At 38.2% G+C, this 23831-nt stretch overlaps 1 protein-coding gene across 4 annotated transcripts in view; it reads left to right on the top strand.

Annotated features, from left to right (window-relative positions):
- Positions 1 to 23831, top strand: part of prd1 (pruning defect 1) — a 256253-nt gene that overhangs the window by 154628 nt on the left and 77794 nt on the right. For all 4 annotated transcript variants that reach the window (XM_067150112.2, XM_067150110.2, XM_067150109.2 and 1 more), the window contains 2 exons: positions 9974 to 10131; positions 23535 to 23757. In XM_067150112.2, the coding sequence (XP_067006213.2) occupies positions 9974 to 10131; positions 23535 to 23757 (381 nt within the window). The remainder of the gene's footprint in view (positions 1 to 9973; positions 10132 to 23534; positions 23758 to 23831) is intronic.

Genomic DNA, 23831 nt, shown 5'->3' with positions numbered 1-23831 from the left:
TATATATATATACATAGGCCTACAGTACATACATGGCTGCACTTTGTATTTACGACTCGTCACTCTCAGTCCTTTTTCTGCCGCATATTCTAACACATTCAACTTGAAGGATGTCCTAAAACTTGTTCTCTAGGTCAATTTCACTCCTGGGTGGGTACTGGACTGCTTCATATGCAGGATGCAGAACTCGGAAGCTGAAAAGGCATTGAAAAATCTAGGGTAGGGGAAGAGAGTCTGTCTGTTAGGTCATCAGCCCAGAGGCTGGTTGGATCCTCAAATAGCACCACCAAAGGTTATGCGGTTATAAGGAAACCGCAAAAACCAATGGCAGCACCAAAATGAGGCGTACTAGGCAAGACGAGGAGTGAGGTAGTTTGCCATTGCTTTCCTCACTGGGTCAGAAAGTGCTATTGCAGCACGACTGACCCTATGAGCAACACCCTTCATAGCACTCAGATGCATCTGTCTTTATGTAGGTATGTGTGTGCAAAATATAGAATTAATTGTGTTTAATAATTTTATTATTCTAATCTGCGTCTCATATAACAGAGCCTTTGTCCTTTGGAAATTGTTACTCTTTTTACATAATAAATTGATAATAAATTGCAATTCACAGTCCCAACTAAGGTCAACACTAAGCGTTGTTAATGTCCAATAATGGCCATTATTTACTCTAGTGAGTTTCTATTTCCCTCTGAAACATTAAAGAGCCGTTTAGTAAATAATTATATTTTGCCTAATAATTATTGCATAAATTATTGAATAAAATAAATTAATAAATAAATATATAAAGAAAGGTATATAAAAGCTTCCATTGTATATTCTTTTCATTGATATAGCAAGAGAGATCACGTGTTACTTCAAAACAAAGCAGTCATTACTGATCTGCATTTAGGGCAGTCGCCCAGGTGGCAGATTTCCTATATGCTGTTTTCCTAGCCTTTTATTACATGATTACAAAGAAATTGGAAATTTATTCAACCTCACCCTTGGTAAGTTATTGCAGTCCCTAACCTCCCCTTCCTACAAGTGAATATTTGCCCCAATTTGTCATCTTGAATTCCAACTTCATATTGTGATCTTTCCTACTTTTAAAGACACAAACTTATTCATCTACTAATGTCACTCCACGCCATCTCTCCACTGACAGCTCGGAACATACCCCTTATTGTAAGCTATCAATTTCATTTTTGTTCTGTATTGAAGTGCAATTTATTTCTTATAATTGCACATACCACATAGTTGAGCACCTCATCTCCTTTCTCCCAAGTCTTCCCAGCCCAAACTTTGCAACATTTTTGTAACACTACTCTTTTGTCGGAAATCATCCAGAACAAGTCCAGCTGCTTTTCTTTGGATTTCTTTCAGTTCTTGAATCAAATAATCCTGGTGAGGGTCCCATACACGGGAAGCATACTCTAAATGGGGTCTTATCAGAGTCTTATGTGTCCTCTCCTTTACATCCTTACTACAACCCTAAATACCCTCATGTACAGAGTTGTGTACCCTTTATTTACAATGAAGATTTACCCCAATGAAGATCTTTCCTTATATTAACACCTAGATACCGTACTTACAATGATTGCAAAAGGAACTTTCACCCCATCAATGCAGAAATTAAAACTGAGAGGATTTCTCCTATTTGTAAAATTTACAACCTGACTCTTAACCCTGTCTATCATCATACTCAATTGGTCAGTATTTAACTGTGCAATGTAACCTTTACATTCTTGCTTACACTCATGCTTTTTGTTAGTCTTATCATTTGAAGAATAGTGTATCACAGTTTCATTTTCAATCCAAATTGCACCAGCAGTTTTTGGAATTTTATCTGTGTGTTGTGAGCTGTTAGTTACAATCCCTTTACATTCCCTTTAAAATTGCGCTTGAGGTCCTGAAGTTTTATTCATGCGTCACAAGATGGCAGATGTTTTGCAGGTTGCAGCTATTTAGTTTCTTCATTGTTGTGCATCATTACAATCCTAAATCATTGAAGATGCAGGACACACTACAGTAAAAGCTTTTCCATGTGAAAAAATACTGGATGTCATATTCGTTCAGTGATGTAATGGGCATATCGTAGAGAATTCGATGTTTGCAATCATCCAGACAGGAACACGACATTGGTGCTGATGCACAGCTTGGAAACCTCTGCATATTTTATGAGTGAAACCAAGAAACATCCCTTTTCTGGTCTGCCAATGGCTATTTTGGATTTTCAGAGGTGACCACAGCCCCACAAGTCATTAAGACGTCTGTCTAAGGAAACCAGACACACATACTTGATGTGTAAAAGATCTGCAAACAGAGCAAAGCTAAAGCTATACAGGGTAACAGCAGTTCATAAACTTCAGAAGCCAGATAAGGTTAAGAGAGTGATATGATGTCATGTGACCTCCGGAGAGGCCTGGAGGCGATCTTTCTAGTTGACGCCCATGGATGACCTGCACATCTGGAGGTGTGGTGGTTGTGGTTTGGTGGTGGTGGTGGTGGTGATACTGGGGTAGGGAGAAGCTGAAACCTGGTGTCGGCATATAGCCTATGCCTGTTGAATTTCACCAAGGGGTGTGCTCAAGGCTAAACATCCGCATCTGAATTACCATCAATCAATCAATCAATCAATCAATCAATACTGATCTGCATTTAGGGCAGTCGCCCAGGTGGCAGATTCCCTATCTGTTGCTTTCCTAGCCTTTTCCGAAATGATTTCAAAGAAATTGGAAATTTATTGAACATCTCCCTTGGTAAGTTATTCCAATCCCTAACTCCCCTTCCTATAAATGAATATTTGCCCCAGTTTGTCCTCTTGAATTCCAACTTTATCTTCATATCGTGATCTTTCCTACTTTTATAAACGCCATTCAAACCTATTCGTCTACTAATGTCATTCCACGCCATCTCTCCGCTGACAGCTCGGAACATACCACTTAGTCGAGCAGCTCTTCTTCTTTCTCTCAATTCTTCCCAACCCAAACATTGCAACATTTTTGTAACGCTACTTTTTTGTCGGAAATCACCCAGAACAAATCGAGCTGCTTTTCTTTGGATTGTTTCCAGTTCTTGAATCAGGTAATCCTGGTGAGGGTCCCATACACTGGAACCATACTCTAGTTGGGGTCTTACCAGAGACTTATATGCACTCTCCTTTACATCCTTACTACAACCCCTAAACACCCTCATAACCACGTGTAGGGATCGGTACCCTTTATTTACAATCCCATTTATGTGATTACCCCAGTGAAGATCTTTCCTTATATTAACACCTAGATACTTACAATGATCCCCAAAAGGAACTTTCACCCCATCAATGCAGTAATTAAAACTGAGAGGACTTTTCCTATTTGTGAAACTCACAACCTGACTTTTAGCCCCGTTTATCAACATACCATTGCCTGCTGTCCATCTCACAACATTTTCGAGGTCACGTTGCAGTTGCTCACAATCTTGTAACTTATTTATCGCTCTATAGAGAATAACATCATCCGCAAAAAGCCTTACCTCCGATTCCACTCCTTTACTCATATCATTTATATATATAAGAAAACATAAAGGTCCGATAACACTGCCCTGAGGAACTCCCCTCTCAACTATTACAGGGTCAGACAAAGCTTCACCTACTCTAACTCTCTGAGATCTATTTTCTAGAAATATAGCAACCCATTCAGTCACTCTTTTGTCTAGTCCAATTGCACTCATTTTTGCCAGTAGTCTCCCATGATCCACCCTATCAAATGCTTTAGACATATCAATCGCGATACAGTCCATTTGACCTCCAGAATCCAAGATATCTGCTATATCTTGCTGGAATCCTACAAGTTGAGCTTCAGTGGAATAACCTTTCCTAAAACCGAATCGCCTTCTATCGAACCAGTTATTAATTTCACAAACATGTCTAATATAATCAGAAAGAATGCCTTCCCAAAGCTTACATACAATGCATGTCAAACTTACTGGCCTGTAATTTTCAGCTTTATGTCTATCACCCTTTCCTTTATACACAGGGGCTACTATAGCAACTCTCCATTCATCTGGTATAGCTCCTTCGACCAAACAATAATCAAATAAGTACTTCAGATATGGTACTACATTCCAACCCATTGTCTTTAGTATATCCCCAGAAATCTGATCAATTCCAGCCGCTTTTCTAGTTTTCAACTTTTGTATCTTATTGTAAATGTCATTGTTATCATATGTAAATTTTATTACTTCTTTGGCCTTAGTCTCTTCCTCTATCTCGACATTATCCTTGTAACCAACAATCTTTACATACTGCTGACTGAATACTTCTGCCTTTTGAAGATCCTCACATACACACTCCCCTTGTTCGTTAATTATTCCTGGAATGTCCTTCTTGGAACCTGTTTCTGCCTTAAAATACCTATACATACCCTTCCATTTTTCACTAAAATTTGTATGACTGCCAATTATGGTTGCCATCATGTTATCCTTAGCTGCCTTCTTTGCTAGATTCAATTTTCTAGTAAGTTCCTTCAATTTCTCCTTACTTCCACAGCCATTTCTAACTCTATTTCTTTCCAGTCTGCACCTCCTTCTTAGTCTCTTTATTTCTCTATTATAATAAGGTGGGTCTTTACCATTCCTTACCACCCTTAAAGGTACAAACCTGTTTTCGCATTCCTCAACAATTTCTTTAAACCCATCCCAGAGTCTGTTTACATTTTTATTTACTGTTTTCCACCGATCATAGTTACTTTTTAGAAACTGCCTCATACCTGCTTTATCAGCCATATGGTACTGCCTAATAGTCCTACTTTTAAGACCTTCCTTTCTATCGCATTTATTTTTAACTACCACAAAAACAGCTTCATGATCACTAATACCATCTATTACTTCAGTTCCCCTATAGAGCTCATCTGGTTTTATCAGCACCACATCCAGGATATTTTTCCCTCTGGTTTGTTTCCATCACTTTCTGAATCAGCTGTCCTTCCCATATTAACTTATTTGCCATTTGTTGGTCATGCTTCCTGTCGTTCCCATTTCCTTCCCAATTTACATCTGGCAAATTCAGATCTCCCGCTACAATCACATTTCTTTCCATGTCGTTTCCCACATAGCTGACTATCCTATCAAATAATTCCGAATCCGCATCAGTGCTACCCTTTCCCGATCTGTACACTCCAAATATATCAAGTTGCCTATTATCTTTAGAAATGAGCCTTACACCTAGAATTTCATGTGTCTTATCTTTAACTTTTTCGTAGCTTACAAATTCTTCTTTCACCAGAATGAAAACTCCCCCTCCCACCTTTCCTATCCTATCTCTACGATACACACTCCAGTGCCGTGCGAAAATTTCTGCATCCATTATATCATTTCTCAGCCATGATTCAACTCCTATTACAATATCTGGTAAATATATATCTATTAAATTACTTAATTCTATTCCTTTCTTTACAATACTTCTACAGTTCAGCACTAACAATTTTATGTCATCCCTACTTGATTTCCAGATCCCTGTTCCCTTATCACCGCTCCCTAGGCCATCCCGTTTCTCTGAATGTACCTCCCTATTACCCTTCCAAACAAATTTCCTAACTTATACGTACCACTGCGGTTTAAATGAAGGCCATCCGAGCGCAGATCCCTATCTCCTACCCACCCATTAGGATCTAGAAAGTTCACTCCCAGTTTCCCACATACGCACTCCATAGTCTCATTTAAATCCCCAATCACCCTCCAGTCAGTATCCCTCCTACACAGTATTCCACTAATAACAATCTCCACTTTCTTAAACTTCACCCGTGCTGCATTTACCAGATCCCACACATCTCCAACTATGTTGGTACTTATATCAGCTTGCCTTACGTTGTTGGTACCAACGTGAAACACTACCACCTTCTCCTTCCCCTCCTCCCTCTCTTCTACTTTCCTCAACATCTGCCTCAACCTAATTCCTGGATAACACTCTACCTTGGTTCTCTTTCCTCCACACACTTTCCCCACATGTCTAACGATGGAATCCCCCATGACCAGAGCCTCAACCCTACCCACCTCATTTGATCCCCTCCCCTCCTGGTCAACCCTATCTTTCCTGATAGCTGCAGAAGCTACTTCCTCCTCCCTTTTCTCCTTCCCATGACCCTGTTCCACCTGTCTTTTCCTATCCTCTACTCTACATTTCCCTTTCCTACCTTTTCCCTTCCTCCTACTTCCATGCATCTCAGCAACAGTTCCCTGTCCCTCATCTTCCCTCTGTTGTTCTACCTGGAGTGACTCGTACCGATTTCGCACAGACACCTGTCCTGAATTCTGATCCTGAATAGAGCCCTTGGCCTGCAATCTCCTTCCCCTTAGAACATTAGACCACCTGTCTTCTACAACTCCTCCCTTTCCTTCCCCTCCCTCTTGTACACCTACTGTAACCTGTACATTGTTTGAGGGAGTCCTATCTTCCTTCCTGTCTTCTGTGAGAATCCTAATTATCTCCCTCAAACTTTCCAACTCCTCCCTCATACCCCTCAATGCCTCACCACACCCACAATAAGTACACTCGCGCTCCTTAGCCATTCTTTACGGGGGGGAAGATTATAAATTTAAAAAATTAAGTAACTTATTTGCAAAAAAAAATAAATGAACGTAGGGATATATTGTCTTGGATAGTACACAGCAATAAGGTAATTAATATACGACTACACTACAATACTACTTAGTCGTGCTCTATATATTTTTTTTATATCCTACAACCCCTAACAGGATAAAAACTGCTGTTAATTACTGAATATCGAAAGTAATACACAAGAACTACACAATTCCAAACTGCAATTAAGCCTATCCTAATTTCAACAATATTTTAGTAAGAGTTTCTACGGATACCTCTACTACACCAGTACTACACAAATATTTTACAATAATAAAATAAGCACACTAAATTCTAATAGGATATTACTCGTATACTACTGTACAGTACACTACAGTAATTTTTAAACTACTTTCAGACGTATCCTATTTACGATACCGGTACCGTACCGTATGTCACTACTAAGCACAACAGAAATGAAATTTGCAAGAACTACTGTACTCAAAGATTACCAACGAAGCTAAATGCTTAGACAAATTATTATTAGAATTAGGGTCTAATAGATACACACGAAAGATAACACACGAATATAGCAGGCAAGATACGGCACTATCTAAATGTACGGTACTGTATCTATACTACAATGTATCTACACTACCCTATACTGCATTTGGTTAAATGCTTAAGTATCAAAAGGATTGCCGTACATGAAGAAAAACACGAATATAACTGGCAAGATACTATCTAATATATTATACCTTATCTTCACTACAATTCTACTGAAATGTGGTTATGTGATTATTACAGCTGGTGGATTACTATTATTTTCCCTACTCCACGGGACGGAGAAAAAAAAAGTGTCCTTAATTAGGCCTACTGAAAAATACGAGGTTGTCTACAATAATTTCTCAAATATTTCTGTCAAAACTACTACTTGAGCACACCCCTTGGTGAAATTCAACAGGCATAGGCTATATGCCGACACCAGGTTTCAGCTTCTCCCTACCCCAGTATCACCACCACCACCACCAAACCACAACCACCACACCTCCAGCCCTCACTCCATATGAACACCATGGAAAGCGCTGGGATTGAACCCAGGCTTTTTGTCATGCAATCTAGTAATTAGAAATTGTTTATCACCACCTCTCGTACCCTGCCAGCCAAAATTCTGATGGTGAATATTTCTTCCACCAAGTTGAATTAAATCAATTAAGCACGATGTCAACCCATGAAGACTTGGTGCACTAATGATCATGACCACCAGGAGGACTACTGTTAGGAGAGTGGAATATTGTCATTGGTTCTATGTAACTATTATTCAAATCCTGGCATGCTATCCAATACATTGTTCATAGATGACGCATTATTCCACTTCAGTGGCTATGTGAGCTCTCAAAACATGCATATGAGCAGCACACCATTCACATGTCATTCTGTGAAGAGTCTATGTTGTTTGAGTCATCAGTCCATAGACTGCTTTGATACAATCTCCACGCCACCCTATCCTGTTCTAACCTTTTCATTTCTACGTAACTGCTGCATCCTACATCTGCCTTAATCTGCTTGTCATATTCATACCTTGGTCTACCCCTACTGTTCTTATACTTCCCTCAAAAACCAACTAAACAATTCTTGGGTGTCTTAAGATGTGTGCTTATCATTCTATCTCTTCTCGTCAAATTTTGCCAAATTGATCTCCTCTCACCAATTCGATTGAGTATCTCTTCATTTGTGATTTGATCTATTCATCTCACCTTCAGCATTCTTCTATAACACCACATTTCAAAAGCTTCTATTCTCTTTCTTTCTGAACTAGTTATCGTCCACGTTTCACTTCGATACAATGCCACACTCCAGACGAAGGTCTTCAGAGACATCTTTCTAATTCCTGTATCAATGTTTGAAGTGAGCAAATTTCTTTTCTTAAGAAAGCTCTTCCTTGCTTGAGCTAGTCTGCATTTTATGTCCTTACTTCTGCCATCGTTAGTTATTTTACTACCCAAGTAACAATATCCATCTACTTCCGTTAAGACTTCATTTCCTAATCTAATATTACTAGCATCATCTGACTTCATTCAACTGCACTCCATTACTTTTGTTTTGGACTTATTTATTTTCATCTTGTTCTTCTTACCCAAGACTCCATCCATACCATTCAGCAATTTCTCCAGATCTTCTGCAGTCTCAGATAAAATAACATTATCATCAGCAAATCTCAGGGTTTTGATTCCCTCTCATTGGATTGAGATTCCTTTTCAAATTCCTCTTTGCTTTCCTTTACTGCCTTTTCTTTATACACATTAAATAGGAGGGAGGACAAACTGCAGCCTTGCCTCACTCCTTTCTGGATTGCAGCTTCTTTTCAAAACCCTTGATTCTTATCACTGCGGACTAATTTTTATACAAATTGTAGATAATTCTTCGTTCTTGGTATCTGATCATGATCACCTTTAGAATCCCAAATAGCTTGGTCCAGTCAACATTATTGAATGCCTTTTCTAGATCTATGAACGCCATGTACATAGGCTTGTCCTTCTAAATTTGATCCTCTAAGATCAGATATAAAGTCAAGATTGCTTCACATGTTCTTACATTTCTATTGGAGCCAAATTGATACTCTCCCAGTCTATACACTAATCAAAACTCAGGGTTTGATGCTTATTAGCATCAGGGAAAATAGCGGGTCCAGTTGTTTTCGAAGAGGCAATAAACTCTGCAGAATAGCAATGCATCTTCGTGGAATTTGCTGAGCAACTGGATGATATTGAACTATGTCAAGAGTATGTACAACAGGACAGTGCCACTTATCACACAGCACAAGTCCATGGTGATGATCAAAAGTTTCTTTATGATAGCGCTGTATCCAAGAACTAGTGGCAGCTGTGATCCCTGTACCTAACTGCATTGAAATTGTTCCTGTGGGGATTATTTGAAGGCAAGGGTCTACACTACCCGTCTAGTCAACACAATGCTCCGATGAAGAGCTGGGAAATGGAATGATATGTTCAGTTGTGCCTTGAGGCTGAGGGGCACATTTAGCACTTGATGTAAAGAAAGACTAATCTCCGAGAGGAACTCTATATTTAAGATGCAATACATTGTTAATAATTGAGGCACGCTGTTATTTAGTATAGCATATAGTAACTCAGAAGTTGTGTAAGCATATAGTAACTCGGAAGTTGTGAAATCACTTCTCTTATCCAGTTTGCCTAATGAAAGAACTAGCTATCAAAACTAGCCATGAAGTTCTTACAGATGGTTAAAAATTGTACAGCTATTTTATTTTACTAAATTTTAAATGAATTCATCTATCAGTGAAAAAATTAGGTCTGTAGGCTAATAGTTAGAATAGTCTGTTACAGCATTAGTTTGTTCAGTATGGTTTATAGTACTTCAATTGTTTTTTTTTTTCTTTTCTTTCATCTGCAGGATGAGAACTTACAGCACTATAGTTTAGTGCATATACAGGAGGATCACTTAAGCCCACCCACTACTCCACTGGGTCCGACTAAAGAAGGTCATCTTATGTTCCGACCTGCCACAAGTTCACCACTTCAGCCATGGGAGCCAGGCTATTTCATTCTTAAGTAAGCTGTGCTGAATATTAACTGTATACTAGTGAGAATTACTTCCAGGAAGCTTTTTTAACAATAGTGATGAACCTACAAGATGGATACCAAATACATTAAGTCTGCATACATTAACATCTAGGAGTTGATGAATCCCTTCAATTTTAGATGATTGTCTCATAGAAATAAAAACATACAAAAGAAGTTGCTTGTCTTTCAACAAATTTAACCACTATCTTCTATTAATATGTAGCCCATAAATCTCCCACAATCATGATAATCAATGAATCTGCTAAAACACAAACTTATAACAGCCATGTTCATTTATCTTGCACATCACTTACTTTTTATCCTTACTGTACATCTTATCTTCCATTGTTTAGTGTACTTGTTTTAACTACACTTAACCAATTTTCATATTTAATTAATTTAAAAAGTAAACTTATTAGGCTTCATTGTCATTTTTCGTCCTCCACCTCCTCCCATCATCCTTATCAAGGTAGCTTCTGGGTTGTGCAGTGGATCATTGACCTCCATTTTGGCCTCTTCTTCCACCACTCGTTTTTCTTTCTCTAGAATTAACATGCTAGTAATGGTCTTTTCTTTTTTCGTATTAGTACTTGGCATGCTTTCTAGTTATAGTCTGTATTTTCTTTCTTAAGCAACATACTGTTATAGTATTCATACATAATGTTTTAATATAAAAATTCAATCAGTCATTCAATACTGATCTGCATTTAGTCGCCCAGGTGGCAGATTCCCTGTCTGTTGTTTTCCTAGCCTTTTCTTAAATGATTACAAAGAAATTGTATAAACAATGTTCAGTCGATGTTTAACTAGACATCGCTTATAGTTTCTATTTTGGTTTGAAAATGGAGACAGAAGTATCTTTCATGCAACTCTTTGCTTGTCACAACCAATGAAATTTGCCGGTGCGCGCGCCGAACGCCAGTCAGCTGTTTGTCTTCCTACCCACACCTCCATTGGTAAGTAATTCCAATCCCTAACTCCCCTTCATATAAATGAATATTTGCCCCAATTTGTCCTCTTGAATTCCAACTTTATCTTCAATTTATGATCTTTCCTACTTTTAAAGACACCACTCAAACTTATTAGTCTACTAATGTCATTCCACGCCATCTCGCCACTGACAGCTCGGAACATACCACTTTTCTCACTTAGTTTACAAAAGTATATTTATTACCCCACCTATTCAATACAATTAGTACCACATTATGTGGTTAAATAAACATAGAGGGCCGATTGCAGAAATGATGACTAGTTTTAAGCCTTAGACATCGACTACCTAAACAATGTCTAAATCGAGCATGATCTTCCATTGCATAAACAATGTTCAGTCGATGTTTAACTAGACATCACTTATAGTTTCTATTTTGGTGTGAAAATGGAGACAGAAGAGTCTTTCATGCAACTCTTTGCTTGTCACAACCAATGAAATTTGCCGGTGCGCGCGCCGAACGCCAGTCAGCTGTTTGTCTTCCTACCCATTACTCAAAACTGGCTGAGAATGACTTGCCCACAGATAAGAGTATCGCTTTCGGTGGAAATTAAATCTCGTAATATTATTCGACACTAAAAGCAACACTCCACCGTAGGGGAAGTGTAGCTTTCATTATAGCGTTGTTATAGTGAGTGTAATCTACTCATAAATATGGTAGCTTCGACGAAGGGAAGCAATAGTAATATGTAACGAATTGTGTTGTACGGGCCGTGTAGATGTAGGTTGCATTCTGGAGATCGTAGTTTCGAAACGCATCATCGGCAGCCATGAAGATTGTTTTCGGTAGTTTCCCTAATTTTACACCAGGAAAATACTAGGGCTGTTATTATGGCCATGGCTCTTCTTCCCCAGTCCTCTTTAAACAATAATCACCACCAGTTGCCTTTTCCTATCTGATAGTTGCTGAAAACTTATACGATTAACTGTATAAAAAACCCATACAACCCACTTCTTAGTTTTCACTATTATGTGTGTTTACTTGGCAGTAAATATAAGTGAATCCCTCCCGGTTGATGTATGTGACAGCCCTCTGACGATCGGGACACGTAATTCTGATATGTATGTAGTTGAAGTGACCTATAATTCCATGGAAATTACCCCATGTATATAATAAAATATATTGGTTGCCAAGAATTGTATTCAAGTTGACAGTTACCATACTGTCACTTTGTCAGTCTCAAGAAACAAGTCTCTCGAAAAGGAAGAAAGGAGTTGATTGGGTAATGTATAACTGTATAAGGAATTTTATATATTATTATTATTATTATTATTATTATTATTATTATTATTATTATTATTATTATTATTATTTGCTTTACGCCCTATTAACTACTTTTACGGTTTTTTGAGATGCCGAGGTGGCGGGATTTTGTCCCGCAGGAGTTTTTTTACGTGCCGGTAAATCTACCGATACGAGGCCGATGTAATTGAACACCTTCAAATACCACCGGACTGAGCCAGGATCGAACCTGCCAAGTTGGGGTCGGAAGGCCAGCGCCTCAATCGTCTGAACCACTCAGCCCAGCTATAAGGAATTTTATTTAGTAAGACTGATTTAGATTTAATTGTCTGTAATAATGCCTATTTAATAAAATGAAACAACAATTGAAACATTAAATTGTTGCAGTCACCTAAATTAAATAATCATCATCATTTTTCATTTTCCCTTGTCCAGCTCCTGCCAATTCAGGGTGTTGATGGTACTTCTCCACTGTTACCTTCCTTTCCACCACTCCTCTTCAGTAATTGTATTCCATTCCAGTCTTGCTCTGGGCCTCCCTCTTGCACTCTTTCCAACAGGTTTAGAGCCAACACCCTTCAGGCTCTACAGCATCGTATGATAAAGTGCGGTAAGTCGTTCATATCACTGCCTCTCGGTTATACAATAACCTTAAACTATATGAAGTACAGCAAATTAGTGTCCGAACTCAGATAAAATGTCTTAAATACCGCTACCTTTTCACTTATTAAGCCATGTAAGTGAATTTTCACCAAATGAATTAAATAGTACGAAATATCATAATCACCTAGATACATTTTAGATGCTCAGTTTTATTCTTAATTCATCCTCGGCATTAAAACTCTTAGATTTCTTTTATGTCTCCTCTTTCTTGTTAGTATAATCTATGTTTATGAAAAGGTAGAAGTAATATTGTAATCTCCTAGATGTTTACTTTTTAGTCTTATTTTTTTATCCTCAGAAGGAAAATGTATCTTATGATTTTTTATGTATTCTTTTTATTAGATTGATACATTTAAGTTAAAGTGGCAGTTAGTTACAGCCAAAGGGACCTCTGGTCCTACTTGTAATTAACTTTAAATATATATATTTCTATTTCCCTCTATCTTAGCCTCCAACACTTGTTTTAGTATCCTTCTCCCCTCCATCCTCATAACATGGCTGAACCATCTCAATTTATTCTTCTCAATCCTATCGCTCAGTTTTCCTACCTCTATTTCTTTTCTGAACTCAACATCAAGTAAAAATAAAATTATTTCTACCTTTCATGCAATAGGAGTTATACTAGAGTCTCTCGAAATGTAAAGAAACCTCGTAATTCTTCACCACAAAAGTAAGAAAAACTTGTATGTCCAGTAACAAGCGTTTCATAACTTATCTTTATATGCATGTTTCTAAGAAGTTATGCAACATACTGAAATTATCAATAAACCTATTGAGAGAAACTTTGAGTATAAATAAAAGTTTTTTGCTTCTCCTGTAAAATTAGTTGGAGAGATAGATCTTAAAATAAGGTTTCGCTTTTCCTTCATTATTTAACACTTTAAACAGTTCAACAGGAATCTCATCTATTCCCATTGCCTTTCTATTTTTCATATCCTTCAGTGATGCTTTGATCTCTCTTCTCAGTATGGTTTCCCCTTTATCATCCCCTTTGACCACATCTTCCTCCTCTAATTCAAGTTCTTCGTAATTTGGTCGGTTGTTCCGATCATGTAGTCATTTTATGTATTCTTCCCATCTTTTCATTATTACTTGGGGTTCACATATCAATCATTGTGCCATCTGTAGCCTCCATTTTGTCTATCATTTCTGATGTTATCCATTCCTTCTTTGTTCTTTTCCTCTCCTTGACTCCAAGCGTATTCTTAGCTGCTTCTTTTAACCCATTTTTAAAAGTTTCCCATCTCCTTTCTACGTTTTCTGTTTCATTTCCTAGCATATTATTTTCATGATACTCATCCTCTAGCTCTCTGCACTTGTCTTTGTTTTTCAGTTTCTCAATATTAATTTCTTCTCTCTTCTTTCCTTTCCATGTTATTTTCAATTTAATTAGTACCACTGCTACAATTAATATATGGTCAGAATAAATGTCTGGTCCTGGGTAACATTTAGCCTTCTTTAGGCAGTTTCTGTACCGTTGTTGGATCATTATATAATCAGTTTGATATTTCTTGTCATCTAATAGAGATATCCAAGTATACCTTCTCCTTTTGTGGTTGTCAAACAAAGTGTTTCCAACCACCATGCAGTTTTCATAACAGAATTAATGTCAAGTGAATCGCATAAAATATGATGTTGGGACATGACATATACAACACATGTTAAAAATCATTGTAAACAAATTTAAAATCTTGTCCAAAAGAAAATTTGTGTCATTTAAAATTCTAAAAACAGCACTCGTCTGGTACTGAAGCGGATCCTTTTCGTAAGAAAATTCAGCATATGGTTGCTTGGGGCAGCTGTCAACGCAAGTTCTCAATAGGCTAAAATGGTATACACTAATCAGATATACATTACAGTTAAATGGCCAAAGGACTTTAGTGAAATCATCTTAATCCCTATGGAAAAGAAAAGAAGAAAGAAAAAATAACAGCAAAAAATGTGAAGAACATACGACATTAGAGTCCAATTTCACATGCAGCCAAACAGTTGTTGAACACTGTTTAACAATGCACACTGACTGAACCCTATATAAGTGATGCAGGTATTTCTCACTAATAACCCTGGTGTAGATATTGTATTACTATACTGCTCGTATACAGTCATTGCAAGCCATAGAAATCTCTTCCTGCAGTTCACTGACTTATTTCATCATGTACACTGCTTCTGTGATTGCTTTTGCTTATTGCCTATCACCGAAACCTTTCGAGAAACTATGTGGTACCACAAATAAACCATTTAGACCTATATCAAAAAGGCAGTGACAACATGAAGTGAAAGGTAATGTCAGACAATTTTCTTCAATAATAGTGGTTGCTCTGACAGCAATACCTCAGAAATTGCCAGCTCTGACCACAACAATAGGTTCTTCCGGAATAACTATTTGTTCGTCATCAACGTCACGTCAGTAGCAATGTTACGCAGCATGCAAATCAATTTTTTGTGGTTTTTAGACTTTAAAACCCCTCAGAAAATGCATGAATCGTTATTTCCATACTCCAAGACATTTTTCAGCTACATTTCTGGTATGTATGTGGGCTCTGTGTAATTTTTTTTTGTAGCAATGCTGGGATTTAACCCAGGAAGAAGAGGAGGAGGAGGAGGAGGAGGAGGTTAACTTGCCACTGATGTTAATTGGTTCAAGGAGGATCTCGACTTGCCAGGAAGTGACCCACAAACTTTGGTCATGCGAATGAGATGAGAAATGCAAGATTGAAGAAGGTTCCTCCTTCATCCATGTGAAGTTGATTCGTAGACGAGGTATAATCAATATCATTCATAACATGGGTAGATCGCTTCCATCCCTATCTGGAGAACAGACACTGAAATATGTTCTCCTTTAGCGATGTGAGGAACTGTGATAAATTGGCGCAGCCTCTGGAAATCACTGTTACCGGCAAGCAGCAGTCACTATCTTGCTAGATGCTGTTGGTTAGTTATGTCCATTGAACTGTAGGTAGTACTGGAATGATGGCTGTATGGGAGCGAAGTGTGGTTTCCGGTGAGACTAGTTGTACGGCCTAGAGGAATGACTGACATACACATACATGCCGCGAGATACAGGTAACTTCTTCTCCTCCTTTCTCTTTTCTCTTTATGCCTTGCAGGCATCGGATCCTTTAGCCACTTCCCATACGAAGTCTGGTCCAGTGCCAATCTTCTCCAATTCATCGTCTTGTGATCCGTCCGGCTTCAAATCTAATATTTCTCTGAATTGTTTTGAAATTTACTCCATATGGGTAATTAACCCTGTGATGGAGCTAGGGGAGTGAGAGGGCAGCTCCCTTAAAGCCTCTGTCCTTGCTTGATTTTCTTTCTGGGTTTACTCCCATAGCCTTTGGGTCAAAACCCTATCCACATGGCAATAGATTGCGTCAGTTGATCTGCGGGTGCTTATTTGGTATATTATTATTCGCACCTGCCCTGCATATCTACAGGAACATCCCCTATCAGCCATTGGGACGCGCCGTGTCGGGGTTGAGGCCCCCCATCCCAGTCTGTTCCCTGAAGAGTACTGACTGGCTCCTACTCAATTCAGAACCAGTCCCCAACCGGGACGAGACCAGGCACGGACAAGCAACTTCACGAAATATAAACATTTAGGCAGAAGGTCTCTAGCAAACTTTATGTAATTTACAGTGAAAGATATATTTCAGAAGATTAACAGCAATTAGAAACTGAAAATGGCTATGGATATGAAACAAAATGAAAATGTATTCTAGAAAAAAATTACAGAATAAGTAGAAAGTCATGCGTTCCATGGCTTACGCTGCCTGAACTGTCATCAATAGACCCCAAGTGTAAGCGTTCGAAATGTAGAGCTGTTCAAGCTGTACAAAAAAGTTTGCAAGGGTATATACTTTTTAAGATAAGAATTTCATATTGTTCCGTATTGAAGTGAGTTCAATATATCTTCAACCATTTGCCCTTTAGAGCAATTTTAGTTCATATTCAGTTGTAAAAAAAAAAAAAAGGAAAACTGCTTTTCAAATAAATAAATAAATAAATAAATAAATAAATAAATAAATAAATAAATTAATTTTCCCCCCAAATTTTACATCCAAATAAAGTGTTTAACCTCCTCTAGGACTCAGTGAGGATTAAAACAATCGTTAAAGAACATAATTTGCATGAATGGTTCAGGAATTAGGAGTGTTACAATTTGCTGCCGTCCATGACATGTGCTGTTTGTGGAGAAAAATACCATGGAGAAAAAAAGTAAAGAAAGACTGACAGCATTGTTATGCGTTAACAGCAACGGGAGTGAAAAATTAACCCCACTAATAACTGGAAATTTAAGAATCCAAGATGTTTCAAGAACAACCGTACACTCCCGAGTAAATATGATTTTAATAAAAATGCATGGATGATATTTGAGATATTTCTAAACTTTATACGAAGCTTGGATGCTAAGATGGGATTGGTAGGATGGAAGATAGTGCTGGTGATAGATGTCCAGCTCATCCTTCAGATACATCTTTCCTGTGGAATATCAAAGTGGTTTTCTTTCCTCCTAACTGCACCAGTCACCTGCAGCCTGTGGACCTTGGCATTATTAATTCTGTGAAAGTGAAGTACAGGAAGGCCCTGGTTTAAAGAACTATTTCTTTCCTCAAAAGAAATTGAATATACTCCAAGCCATGCATATGTTTGTAGCAGCATGGCACTTAGTCACAACGGACACTGTTAAAAACTGGTTTGGCCATGCAGGTTTTGGTGCCATTTCAGAAGTTTTTAATGAAGGTGATGCCACTGATGACATTGGGGAAATATTGGGGGGTTGTATCAAAGGACTTAAGTGCCACAGCCTACGAAGAATTTTTTAATTGTGATGATGATATCCTAACCTCACCAACACAGTCAATGTTGGAGTCCTTTGTGATGATGCAAAAAGGACACTGTACTGAAGAAGAAGAAAAGAGGATCCAGCATCCAACTTTCGAGGCAGCAGTGGAGGGACTGGATATTGTCAGCCAGTACTTCTCCTCCTTCAGCATTGATCAAGACCTCATCAAGAGTCTCAACCAAACTGAGAGAAAACTTCTTTCCGTTACACATCTGGGCAAGAGGAAGCAAACTACTGTACTGGACTATTTCAGAAAGTGGAAGGTTAATATGGTTATTCTCACGGTTCTCATGGTCTATTTTTCACATCATCATCATCATCATCCAGGTATTCTGCCTTATGGCAGGTTTTGTCATGGGATGAACCTCTTCCACTTTTGCCTGTCCTGCACCAAGTTTTTTATGTCCGTATATTTCTTTCCTTTGATATTGTCCAACATTTGATATCTTTTCCTTCCTCTTCCTCGTTTGCCTTTCACCATTCCTTCTATTCCTTCTTTCAGTAAATGGTCCCTTCTCAAACAATGTCCGATCCAGTCCATTTTCTCCTTCTAATGATTTGCAACATACTTTGTTCTTCTCCAACTCATCATAATACCTCCTCATTCCTTACCCTATCTTCCCATTTCACTTGTTCTATTCTCCTCCATACCCACATCTCTAGTGCCTCCAATCTTCTCTCATCTTCCTTTCGCAATGTCGAAGTCTCTGTGCCATACAGCGCTACGCTCCAAATATAACACTTAAAAGCAAGTCTTTTGCTCAAATCCCCCTGTGGGTGGGGGCGGTAGAATAACACCCACAGTATCCCCTGCCTGTCCTAAGAGGCGACTAAAAGGGGCCCCAGGGGCTCTGAACTTTGAAGCGTGGGTTGGCGACCACGGGGCCCTCAGCTGAGTCCTGGCATTGCTTCCACTTACTTGTGCCAGGCTCCTCACTTTCATCTATCCTATCCGACCTCACTTGGTCAACTCTTGTTCTTTTCCGACCCCGACGCTATTACGTTTGCGAGGGCTAGGGAGTCTTTCCTTTTCACGCCCTTCGTGGCCCTTGTCTTCCTATGGCCGATATCTTCATTTTTCGAAGTGTCGGATCCCTTCCATTTTTTCCCTCTGATTAGTGTTATATAGAGGATGGTTGCCTAGTTGTACTTCCTCTTAAAACAATAATCACCACCACCACCACTTTTGCTCAAATCTTTGTTTAGTGGCCCACGAAGTAATTTCAATTTTCTCTTAAAGCCTTCTTTCGCCATGGCAATTCTTTTCTTAATTTCTGTCATGCAATACATATCATCTCTGATCATACTTCCCAAATACTTAAAGTTACTGACTTACTCTATTTCTTGCCCCCCCCCCTATACTAACACGACAACTTCTACCTCTTCCTCCAATTACTGTATCATACTTTTGGTGTTCTTACTAATTCTCATTCCATATTCTTCTAGTTTTTATCTAACATTTGTATCATTTCACGTTTCGCTTTTTCCCATCACAACCATATCATCTACAAATCATACACACTTTACTCTCCTACCTCCAACACAAATTCCACTTTTTCCATTAAAACCTTCATTGATTATTTCTTCAAGAGAACAGTGTCAGTGATAGAAAGCAGCCTTGTCATACACCTCTTCCTAATTCACTCATCTCATCTCCTATTCTCACTCTTGCTCTCTGGCTTAAATACAAATTCTTTACTAGCCTTCTATCCCTCCAATCAACTCCATGTATCTTTGGGATTGTCATTAATTTGCCCCATCTGACACAGTCAAAAGCCTTCTCAAGATCAATAAATACAGCATAAACCTTCCTGGTTTTCTTTGTGTACCTCTTTCCTCTGACCCTCAGTAGCCCAATGACATCTATTGTTCCAACTCCTCACCTGAAACAAATTGTTCTTCACCTATAAAGTTATTCATCTTTCCATATATCCTTCTGTTGAGCATCTGCAGTAAGACTTTGGCTGCATGTGAAATTGGACTCCAATGTTGTATGTTCTTCACATTTTTGCTGGGTTTTTTTTCTTCTTTTCCATAGGGATTAAGATGATTTCACTAAAGTCCTTTGGCCATTTTCCTGTCATGTATATCTGATTAGTGTACATTACCATATCAGCCCCTTTCTTCCTTCATTATTTAACACTTTTAACAGTTCAACAGGAATCTCATCTATTCCCATTGCCTTTCTATTTTTCATCTCGTTCAGTGATGCTTTGATCTCTCTTCTCAGTATGGTTTCTCTTTTATCATCCCCTTTAACCACATCTTCCTTCTCTAATTCAAGTTTCTTCTTAATTTGGTTGGTTGTTCCGATCATGTAGACATTTTATGTATTCTTCCCATCTTTTCATTATTTCTTGGGGTTCACATATCAATCATTGTGCCATCTGTAACCTCTATTTCCTTATTGCTGTTGTTCCTTCTCTTTTCTTTGAATACTATATTTGTTGCTTCTTTGTACATCAAGTCATATTTCCCTTCTTTCTCCAGTTACTCTACCTCATCACACTTTTCTGACAACCATTTCTTCTTTGCTTCTTCTGTTTCTCTTCTTAATTTATTATTTAACTTCCTGTAGTTATGCTTTCCTTCTTCTGTATTTACTGTTTTCCATTTCCTGCGTTCCTCCATTTTGCCTATCATTTCTGATGTTATCCATTCCTTCTTTGTTCTTTTCCTCTCCTTGACTCCAAGCGTATTCTTAGCTGCTTCTTTTAACCCATTTTTAAAAGTTTCCCATCTCCTTTCTACATTTTCTGTTTCATTTTCTAGCATATTATTTTCATGATACTCATCCTCTAGCTCTCTGCACTTGTCTTTGTTTTTCAGTTTCTCAATATTAATTTCTTCTCTCTTTTTTCCTTTCCATGTTATTTTCAATTTAATTAGTACCACTGCTACAATTAATATATGGTCAGAATAAATGTCTGGTCCTGGGTAACATCTAGCCTTCTTTAGGCAGTTTCTGTACCGTTGTTGGATCATTATATAATCAGTTTGATATTTCTTGTCATCTAATAGAGAGATCCAAGTATACCTTCTCCTTTTATGGTTGTCAAACAAAGTGTTTCCAACCACCATGCAATTTTCATTACAGAATTCAATCATCCTTCCTCCCCTCTCATTTCTTACTCCCAATCCAAATTTGCCAATGATATTACCATCTGATCCTTCACCAACAACCGCATTCCAATCACCCATTACAACAATACATGCATTCATTTCCTCTTTCTTGGTGAGTTGATCTATCTTCTCATAACAACTTTTCTACCTCTTCATCAAAATGATTACAGGTCGGCATATAAACTTGTATGATCACTAAGTCTTTTCTTTTTCCTTTCAGTCTTATCATCATAATCCTTCCATTGATAGGCCTATATTCAATCTTCATAACTTTGTTCTTCAGTCATTTTCCAATCAATATTCCAACTCTGTACAGTCCATTTTTATCTTCACCCGAGTAGTACGTTCGAAAGTCACCGCTTTCTAGTTCTCCACATCCACCCCATCTTACTTCACACATTCCAAGTACATCCAAATTATTTCTCTTCATCTCATATTTAGCATTTTCTAATTTTCCTTCCTGTAAAAGGGTTAGAATATCCCACATCCCTAACCGCAATAATTCTTTCTTCATCTCCTTCCTTCCATACTTTAAAAACCTCGTATACCTCTCCTGGAGATCTAAATGAGGGGAATCTTTACCTCTGAAATCTTTTAGAAAGAGATTCATCTCATGAACGTCTGGAAGATACTGCCAGTGGTGGTTTCCCATTGCCTTCCACTGTACTCCACATCCTGTAGGCTCGCTGACCCAGATTTCCGCTGGAGTTGGTACCCAACCTTCCACTGGGTTGCTCAGCTTAACAGGGGCACCACGTGTAGGTAGAATTGTGAAGAATTAAGGTGAGAGAGGCTAAGAGAACTCTATTGTTGAGTTCTTATATTCGTATCTCACCCATATTTGTTAGCCAGAGTCACGAGGTTGAATTAGTGACTCCCCCAGGTCATCTCCTGGGCCCTATTTTTCACACATATCTTTAAAATCATGTCAGGCCCCTGTTCCTTCAAGTTAAAATTGCAAGTCAGTACTATCTATTTCTCTTTTCCTTGCTGCAGGTTTTGCTCCCAATGATCCACAAAGGAATTTGTTACGTCTACTGTTCTGTAAATATTTTCTGTTATTCTTGTGTTAATTTGACTTTTTATAATCATTTATTATTTCTTGACATTACATTAGTTAAAGACATAAATGTATTATTATTTTTTGTGAATATAGCCTATTTTCTTTCAACCCCTTTTTAAGGAAAACCCCGTTTTGGGGAAGGAATATCAAATCCCTCTGAGAGTCATTAAAAAGGAGTTCTACTGTATTAGATTGTGCTCAGTACGTATAGTACATATTGAAGAGATGCTAAGTACGGAACAAAAATGACCAACCAGACACCAGTTGAAAATTTATTTCAAGTACACGTGTGGTCGTGAAAATTAAATATTCACCAAGTTATATTGTTAATGTCATTTGGGACGATCACCCTTCCTAGAGGGACTTCTCTCAATAGCCATTCACCCCTTCCAGGTGTATTTACTACTGCCTAACATACGGCATTAAGTTGCTGAAGTCCGTGCATGAATTCTGTGAAGTGACAATGAGAAAAGAAGAGTTCTGCTCAGTATCATATCTGGCTTGTCCAGTAAGTAGTCAGTGTGGAAGAAGAAAGAGAGTGGAAGAGGGAACATAACATGCTGACTCTGTACAATTGGCTATTGGTCTAGAAGTAGAGAACATGTCAAAATGCAAAAATAAAACATTTTTCACACTGAAATTGCTGCTGTCCCTACTTGGACCCAGATAATAAATTATGTTCTCAAAATAAACTTTCAACATATTACCTAAGTCATGTTCAGTACATATAGTGCACATTGAAGCTGCTTACTACTATTTTTAAATAACGATAGCCTGAGAGAAGTTAGGTGCATCATACTAGAGTTTTGGTACGTATTCTGCAGATCTGTGTTACGCATACACATGAAGGTGAGACCCTCAGAGTGATTTTGACTCATCTGCTTCCTTCTTGAGTCTAGGAGAAGGTAAAGGGGGCTTGTGCTGGGCTTCATCATATCCCAAGTGGTCATGCACAACCATACTTCAGATTCTGTGTACAGACTTTAGCTGTACAGTCTGCTCCTGTATTGTAGCAGGATGGCCAAGTTAGAATTCTATCTTAGACATAGTGGATTAACTGAACTTATTTTCAAAATAATTCTCATAATATGACTATAAGTTTGAAGCGTAGAAATGTAGATTTACCACAGCAGGAGTAGTTGGAGGTAGGAAAATTATAGTTGATATGACCTTAATAAGATCTGTGAAGCCTGAAGTACATTCCTGATGTTGACATTAGTCAGCATGTGAGCATTTCAGGTGTTGAAAAGCATTCTTTTATCTCCATGCTATGAAATTGAATAATTATTGATTAAAAGTTTTATAAGAGTAGTTCTTAATGTGTATGTGATTTTATCTACCATCTTAGTTGTCTTACATCAAACAGCCCTTCCAAAAAGGAATGAGATGTTTTTATTTTCTTAATTTTTTAAAGAGGTGTCATTGTTCCTATGTATGAACTTTGTCACTATTTTATGCTCTATAGGGGTGGAGTGGTGTACATGTTTGGGGATCATGGCCATCGACTGCCAAAACGAGTGATTCCTCTCCACGCTGGCCAGTGTCAGGGTTGTCGTCGTATGTTGCAGGAACCACGTCCTCATACATTTGAGATTCTTTTAGGACATCACCGCTCCTTTCAGTTTGCTGCAGCAGATGAATATGAAGCTTCGGATTGGCTTCAGGCCCTGGTTCAGGCAGCTTCAGGGGTAAGTGTTACAAGTAATGGAGAAATAAATAGCTTATAGACCTAGATGAATCATCGAAGTGAATTTCTTGTCAT

Source organism: Anabrus simplex, chromosome 6, assembly GCF_040414725.1.
Source record: "Anabrus simplex isolate iqAnaSimp1 chromosome 6, ASM4041472v1, whole genome shotgun sequence".
NCBI lineage: Eukaryota > Metazoa > Arthropoda > Insecta > Orthoptera > Tettigoniidae > Anabrus > Anabrus simplex.
The sequence above is the reverse complement of the archived record's forward strand: the minus strand, read 5'-3'. Positions and strand labels throughout refer to the sequence as shown.